At 39.9% G+C, this 8,394-nt stretch overlaps 1 protein-coding gene across 1 annotated transcript; it reads left to right on the forward strand.

The window, feature by feature from the left end:
• Positions 1-1,084: 1,084 nt before the first annotated feature.
• Positions 1,085-4,331, forward strand: LOC137976975 (uncharacterized). The gene is made up of 4 exons (XM_068824288.1): positions 1,085-1,504; positions 1,971-2,967; positions 3,373-3,770; positions 3,822-4,331. Exons 1-4 carry the CDS (start codon positions 1,085-1,087, stop codon positions 4,329-4,331), a joined length of 2,325 nt encoding a protein of 774 aa, XP_068680389.1.
• Positions 4,332-8,394: the final 4,063 nt, after the last annotated feature.

Raw genomic sequence — 8,394 nt, forward strand, 5'->3', positions numbered from 1 at the left:
CGCGCGTTGGATATGAGATGGTAAATAGCCAACGAGGCGCGTAGCGCCGAGTTGGCTATAACCACTCTCATATCCAACAAGCGCGAATAGAATAATTGTTTTATTAAAAGCGCCCCCAAAATATAGAAAACTAGACTACAATAGAAATAAAAAGGCCCAAAATATCACGCGTATGCTTGCCGTGTCTGTAGTTCATGGTATAATGGCTCATAACCCATGATGGCTTAGCCAATCAAAACTCTCGAATTGCATTATCCAATGATCCAGTTTTTAATAAAATACCATATCTAGACTCTAACTTAAGTGCGTTGTATACAAAAGGTTTGCTTTCCGAGATAGCTTTTGCGTTTAGCTTTGAAAAAATGGGGAAATGCTATTGAAGACTGGGACACAACATTTAAATTGCTGGTAGCACAGACTACAGTGATATGATATTTACTCATTTGTCATCTTTATAACATTATAGGATAACGCGGATGAAAGTAGCAGTACAGATGTGCTGTGTCAGGCGATGGAAAGTATCATGATCGCATCAAACAACACAAGTCTGTATGTCCCGTCTCAAACGGAAACGAGTGGCAGTGAACTTTCAAGTGATAGCAGAAGCAGCGGGAACCTCAGTCTTCGCCGAACGAAGCTTAACGAATTCTTGGCTATCAGCGGAAAGTCTACCTTAACACAACAGTGGAAACCTTGGGCTAACATGTTAGGTAGGACAAGGCATGTATACGTCACTAAAGCAAGAGACGCCGTCGTGGCAGCACTGGAAGTGATTATTCCAGATGACGCTGGTGGCCTGTGGGAAGCATTGAAAGAGTCTGGTGAAGTTGAGAGTGCTTTGGGTGTATTGTCTGAACCCCACCCTGCTGATGACAAATATCTGAAGTCCCTTGCAGAGGCATACCAAAATGCATCCAGCTGGGACACGCGACGACAAGTTCTCTCCGTCATGGCCGACCTTGTGCCATACAGTCTTATCCGGCGATACCTACCGGGTATCACGGAATATCGAGTGAAGACCGCACGAGAACACGGAAAAAAATACGGGTGTGGCTCGGCTGTACTCCTGTCCAAGAGCCCTCGTATGCGTGTTAACTATGCTCAACTGGACCACTTCCTAGAATTTATCACCAGTCCACACGTAGTAATAGACCTGCCTTTTGGCCAAAGACTACTTTCCCTGGCAGATGGAAGTCTTCTAGAAACGCCAAATCTCATAAGAACAATGATACCAGAGCGAATTGTGGCACAGTATACGCAATACTGTAAGGAAGTCAACTTTACGCCATTCAGCAGATCAACCATGCTGCGTGTCTTGTCCTCTTGTGCTGCAACGGTACGAAAATCACTTCAGGGGCTCGATTACATAGCGGCAGACGGCGGAAAGGCTTTCGACGAACTGATTGAAATGGTACTAAAGCTGAGTAATGATGACAGGGTATGGGTAAGCCGCTTGCAGAAGGTGCTGAAGGAAGCTAAGCAGTACATCAAAGGCGATTATAAGGTATGGAGGAGGGCGATATTATAGCCTTATAATCCGTGTACAAACTTTCCGTAAAAATACTTCGTAAGTGTGTACTTATGCGTATGTATTTTGAGGAAGAATTTGAGCGATGTGATAGTCAGGCGTAGAAAAAGACCCGCACTCATTACCATAATAGACCTGTACTGCCATGACTTTAAACCTGCCTTGAACGCTATGGGCAGGGATTCCGCTATTCGTGCAGAGGGAGGGGGTATACAATGAAAAGCAACGGCCAAAATATTCAAAATCTAAGAAATGTAGGGTTTATTGAAAGTTAGCTTCTCAGCTAGTCAGTCAGTCAGTCAGTAAGGAGGTTATCTTTTTCTTTTAATCTTGTTTGTAGATATCGTTATGATAGGTTTATTTATTTATTCTTTGCATGATGCTATATATGAAGATGGCGTAATTTGTTATCAACATACACTGACATACCCTTTTGCTGCAGGTACATGTTTCAACTCATGCAACCACACCCGACCACTGTAGCAGTTACGCCCTAAGCGACCCCAAAGATCAAGCTTTTCGATCGGATTGTGGCCACAGCCATGAAGACAGGTGCCCCTCGTGTGAGGTGCTTAAGGGTGCTCTAAGGCAGATTGAAAATGTTGTAGCAGAGTCCCCACTACCGGAAGATGAACGGGATGACATGCAGTATACTTTCCGCCTTGCAGTGCAGGCCATAGAGTCTTGGAAAGCGCACCAACTTCGGTCTTTGCAACAAGACAAGGCAAGAATCACTGCTCTAGTAAGTCTAGATGAGTCATCGGTACTAATAACCCAGGACTGGGCTATGAAGTGGCTACCACAAAGATACCGGGAGACTCAAGCTGACTGGTTCGGCAAGAGGGGTATCTCGTGGCATGTCAGCGTAGTAGTTCGGAGGTTGGCCGGTCAACTGGAGCAGCAGACCTTTGTCCACATTTTAGAAGAGTGCAGCCAGGACGCCCATGCTGTTGTCCGAGTTCTCCAACACACACTGAGGTCACTGAAAGTTGAACATCCCGAGATAAAGTTTGCGGCACTTAGACAAGACAACGCTGGGTGCTACCACAGTGTGGCAATGCTATCAGCGTGCCGTCTTATGGGGACGGCAACTGGAATCCATGTCAAAAGGGTCGACTTCAGTGACCCTCAAGGAGGCAAAGGCCCTTGCGACAGGAAAGCCGCTACCATCAAGACTCACGTGCGACAATACATTAACGAAGGCCACGATGTGCTGACAGCGGACGACTTTAAAGAAGCCATGCTGTCTCATGGAGGGATTAATGGGGTTCGTGTAACCTTAGTCACTGACTTCCTCGAGAAGCCACAACAGGAGATGACAGGCTGCTGGGAGGGAATCAGTAGCTTTAACAACTTACTCTACCAGGAGGACTGTGTCACAGTTTGGAAAGCATACAACATCAGGAAGGGAAAAAGTATCCCATGGTCTCAATTACAAGGTAACCGCTACAACTGAACAAAAAACATCTATGGCAGCAGAATCCCCCTGTTAAATTGGGGACACCTACGATATTTCAAATATTAGCTAAAATACTAATGAGTCAATAGGGTCAAATTAAAAATGGCTGGCTTTTCCATTAACGATTCCCTATTTGCGATGTGTTCAGTACTGCACGATGAATTAATTCGTGCGACTTCTTTTCTGATACGACAAAACTTCAGCTTATACTCGCCTTTCAGCCATCCTTCTCCTTCCCCCTCCCCCAGATCTCAGTCATTTTTCATCCTAGGATGAAAGTCATTTTCTCAACGTAATTTTGATTGTTTGTTGGTTCTTCATGAATATTTTACTCAACTCTTAATTAAGATACTATTAATTTCATTTTCTTATGTACATGATTTAGTTTCAACGCATTTAGAGGAAGGATGGAAGGCTAAGGTGTCCAAGGGTGGGTTTGCGCCATGTTCTAGAGGAAAGTGCGAACCATCCAAGAAGCCTGAACACGTTGAAGGTGAAGAGGACACAGGTGACGGCGTGGACGAGGAGGCAGAAGAGGATGGCGAAGGGGCGGATGCTAGCTCGTTGTTGTCATGTCCTGTTGAGGGATGCATACGCACCTATCAGAAGTACCACAACCTGGAGCGCCATTTGCTCTTCGGGAAGTGCGAGCTCGTTTCAGAGAAGTATACCCTTTTAGATACCGCTAAATTGGCGTACGCTGAGAAAGTTCAAGAGGGTCTCACTACTCAGCCAACACTAGCTGCCCCAACCACCACTGAAGTCTCTTCAGAATCTCCCTTGGTGCAAGGCTGGGCTCTAAAAGGTGCGTAAAAGTCCACCCGTTTTAACCAGAATCAGCGTCAGTACCTCGATAACAAGTTCCAGATTGGACAGGAGAGTGGCCTTAAAGCCGACCCTGAGAAGGTGTCACGGGACATGCGCTATGCTAGAAGGGACAATGGTGAGCGTTGCTTTCACGTGGAAGAGTTCTTGACTGTACAGCAGATTCAAAGCTACTTTTCACGTACTGCTGCAAAATTGAAGCACGCAGCTACCACTCAGTCAGGGCATGACTCCATCAACAATAACGATTGCCAGGCGGCCCAAGAGCAGGAGGCTTACTCGTCTGTCCGCTTAGCTGTCCTTCGCCAATGTGAGCTGTTGCACCCCATTGTCTATGACACGCTGAACGTATGTTCCTTGTACAGCAGCAACAAGCTGACCAAGCTCAGTGTCGCACAACTGAGGCTTATCTGCAGCTACTACAACATGAACATAGAGGAACAACAATCAAAGCGAAAAGCGCCATACATTACTTTTCTCTCGGATCTTGTAGGGTCCTGCTCTTGCACTAAGGTCTAAAGAGTGCTTGGGATGTTATCGGAATGTAAAATATCCTCTGATAATGTTAATTGTTCCATCTGTTATATTTTGTTTTCATACAAACTTATACTGATGTTCTTCCAACCGGAATTATTCCATCTCTTGTACCGTTTATTCCGTTCCTCTATAATTTATTAAGTGCGTTTTGTTCAAGTTATAAATAATCGAGAATGCCAGATTTTTTTTTATTTGTATTCTACAACCAAAATCGTAATTTAGGGTCGGATATGAAGCGACAGAAAAACAATATCGCGCCCACAATCAAAGTTTCTGTCAGCGGTCTCTTGTAACAAAGACTGTAACGCATATATTTCTGCCGTTGACAGTGAATTCTGTAACGGTCGAGAATACTGATCTAGCGACAGATTTTTCAAGCCTAATACAAGGTACGAAAGATGCTATTCTCATTTTAAGTGTTAGAAAGCCATGTTGGAATGACAAATGTTCCGATTTGATTTCATTTAGACTGCTTTGACCTTGACACCCTTTTACCCGTTACAACTCGAGGTCTAAAAAAAAGCCAAACTTTCAAATATTCCTTACAAGTTATACCAATCAAGCAGAATAGTCTTGTAAACAGTAGTTTGTGAGTGATAGCAAATATTACTAAGCGCTGAGTTTCGAAAATATATTGCTGTTATGTTTATGTGACCTTTCGACACCGGTACGCCATTATCAAAAGAGCTCAAATTTCACGAAACTATTACGTGTATTTTTCGATCTCAAAAATTGTATTTTAAGTAGCCCATGGTTTTGAAAATGGATTTTGAAAGAAAAAACAGGGCTCTTTCACGTGGAATAAGCCTCGATACACCAGGCGAGGTACCAGTCAATGATTTTAGGCCCTTAATTTTGTGCATTTTGCGCAGCGAGAAATCGCTCGAATTTTTGTAAATACTGGAAAGTTTGTCAAAAATTCAGTTTTAATTTAAACTGAGAAAATAACCACTCAAAATGTGTATTATTGTCTGCCTTATTTGATTAGTTCCTTTCTGTTTCGTAAAAAAGGTGTTTTAATTTTCAAAGGAGGTCTCAGCGGTGTGTGGTATCAGACGCCTAAAACCAGGCCTGAGAGCTGCGAAACCAGGTTTATCTCCGTACGTCCAAAATATTTATCGGATCGAGGTAAAATCTGTGTTTCTAGCAATAGTTCACCATGGGCTTTCTTGAGAATTTTTTTCAGATTTTTCGTTTTTTCGCTATTGCATGGCCCGGTTGAAAATTAGTGACATTGACTCTTAAAAGCTTATTCCATTATTTCTCATAATCATGCGAATTTATTTTGGATTTAGTAATTTTAATTTCAAAATCAATCCCCCATTGAAGAAACAAACTATGAATAATATATTTAATTGATATCAATCGTTTCTGTTTTTTATTTGTGGTAGAACGTTATTATTTGTTAAAACATTATTAAAAACAAAGAAATGATGAAATGGGTTATTCATTTGAAAGGCTGATTTCATCAAGGACATTAATAATGTGATATTTTCTGATATAAACTGATTCTTTCCTTATCTTATACATATTTTCATAAAAATCGATGTAATTATTTTTATAAATTTCACATTATATCAGACCACATATAATACAAATCATTTGATAATGTATTTCAGATATTTCTTGTCCACAGCAATGTGTTATTTTAATATTTTTATTGTCTATTTTCCGTGTTTGAACACAACAAAAAGGGCAAAAACTATACTCTTTTTTAAAAAGTTCATCATAATGCAATTTTTCACAACTCATATGAGCATTTTAATGCTACATTAAATTAAAATTTCATTGGTACTTTTTTATTATTTTAAAAACAACAAACCATTATAAAATCATTATTTTGTATATTACCTTTATAATAATATTCACAAAATTCACAAAATAATTTCTTTGAAAGAAATTCTCTATATTTTGGTTTATGAAACTCTTTTGCTATACACATTATATTATTATAATGTAATTATAATTTTTATATCAATATTTGTTCCCACTTTTGGAATTAAATATAGAATATAAATTTGTGGGTACATTTCTGATTTGTTAAAAAACTGTGGGAAAAAAACCGTTTATTTAGAGCGGAGGGGTTGGCGCAGTGGTAAGATCTCTGCCTTCCAACCCTAAGGTCCCGGGTTCCATTCCCGGTTCTGCCGAGACTGGAATATTTGGCGACCTTCTTTCCCGCTAAAGTTCACTCAGCTTTCCATCCTTCCGAGGTCGGTGAAATGAGTACCAGCATGCATGGACTGCTTAGAAGCGGCTGCAATTTGCGCCTGTATATGCTTTCAGTCCGTTGGGGTAAATTGATCATTGTAAAGCGCCCTTGAGACGTTAGTGATAAGGGCGCTATATAAATGCACAACTTTTAACTTTAACTTTACTTTTAGTTGTAGATAATGTCACGCTTTGTGATTCTTCCATTTGATTATGCAAATACTTAAACAAACTTCAACTTTACTTACAAAGTTTACTTATAAAATTTACTCATAAAGTTTACTAATTAACTATTCTTGTGATTCAGTTGTTAATCCACTAGTAATAAACACACTGCTTGTATCTTCCAAAGTCACTTCCAAAATAGAAACCAATTTGGAAATAACATTCATTTGAGAAACAATTTTTGGTAAAAAAAATGGAAGTTGTGATTGGTTAAAACTGACTTGAATATATTTATGAGATTATTTTCATGGGGAAACCCCCTTTCTTTATTTCCGAGAATTTCACGCTATGGTGATTCTTCAATTTGATTATGCAAATATTTAAACATATAGTTTTCTTTGCTTGTATTCGCTTGTGTTCAGCATTGTAGTATTGGATTTATTATCAAGCACCGGTTTGATATGAATACTTATTATGAGGCTCTTCAACCCCCATAATGACCGTAAATATCAAACCCGTGCTTGAATTCTCTAATTGTTTTAAATTTTGTTTTAAATACTATTCCCAATACTGATTCGCTTCATCGCTTTAGCTAAAGCTTTTTTTCCCTTCCCTCCAAAACAAAATTTTTAAAAATATATATACAGAGTTATTCGGTTATAAGGCGCACTCGGTTAATCAAGCTAAGTTCTCAAACTGAAAATTACACGCAAATACTCGGTTATAAGACGCACCAAAAAATCGAGAGTTATCAAAAAGATGTGATGAATTTAAGAACAATTATCCTTACACAATGGGCATGCAAACTCTTTTTGTTAACGTAAACAAAGTGAAAAAGTTACGCATTTAATGATATACATAAAAACAAAAGCTAAAAGTTGACACCTGAAATGATAAACACACAATGCACACTTTTAATTGAACCTTCCGACTTAATAAATAGTCAGAGTTCAGACTTCAGACTTCAAGTGAAAGTGAACAGCAAAAAACTCCCACCGAAAGTCATATTCAAAGGTGTTCGACAGTTGCCTGCAACGCAGGCGTTATTTTGGCACAGAACACTAGTTAAATCAGGTTTTCGATGGCGCCATCTTGGATTGTGATTAGATGCTTGACCGGTAGAGGGTTGGTGCAGTGGCGGGTTAACGCCTACTCCCTTGGTGGTTGGAAAAATCTCGCGCCACCTTTTCAAGTAATGAGAAGTAGAACCAAAACCAATCGTGGCTCTTGCGCTCTTTTTCCCCGCGATTTGTGTCCTCTATGGGTAATCACTTCGAGTTTTGATTGGTTCGCTCGATTGTCTGTGTCCTTTGTGAAAGGCCAATGTAATTTCTTTTGTTTTGGTTTTATGACATTCAATTGAAGCTCGCTCTATACCTAAAAATGAATGCAGTCTTAAGCAGTTCTTTTAGCCATCATGGGATTGGAATAAGACACACGCTTATGTTGTGTGATAAGGGTATTGCCCAGCTAGATGAAGGGACCGTGGGGCTTAATAGATTCACCACAACAACAGCTAGTAACAGCAACGATATATTTATTAGCTACTTTACATCATGCAACTCGAGTTATCATTGCGATTAAATAAAACTGATTTATGAAAAGAAATTCAAGTCGAAATCTAATAGCATTATCTAAAGAAAACCATTTTAATCCTTTAATTTACGAT

Source organism: Montipora foliosa, chromosome 11 (genome assembly GCF_036669935.1).
Source record: "Montipora foliosa isolate CH-2021 chromosome 11, ASM3666993v2, whole genome shotgun sequence".
Taxonomy (NCBI): Eukaryota; Metazoa; Cnidaria; class Anthozoa; order Scleractinia; family Acroporidae; genus Montipora; species Montipora foliosa.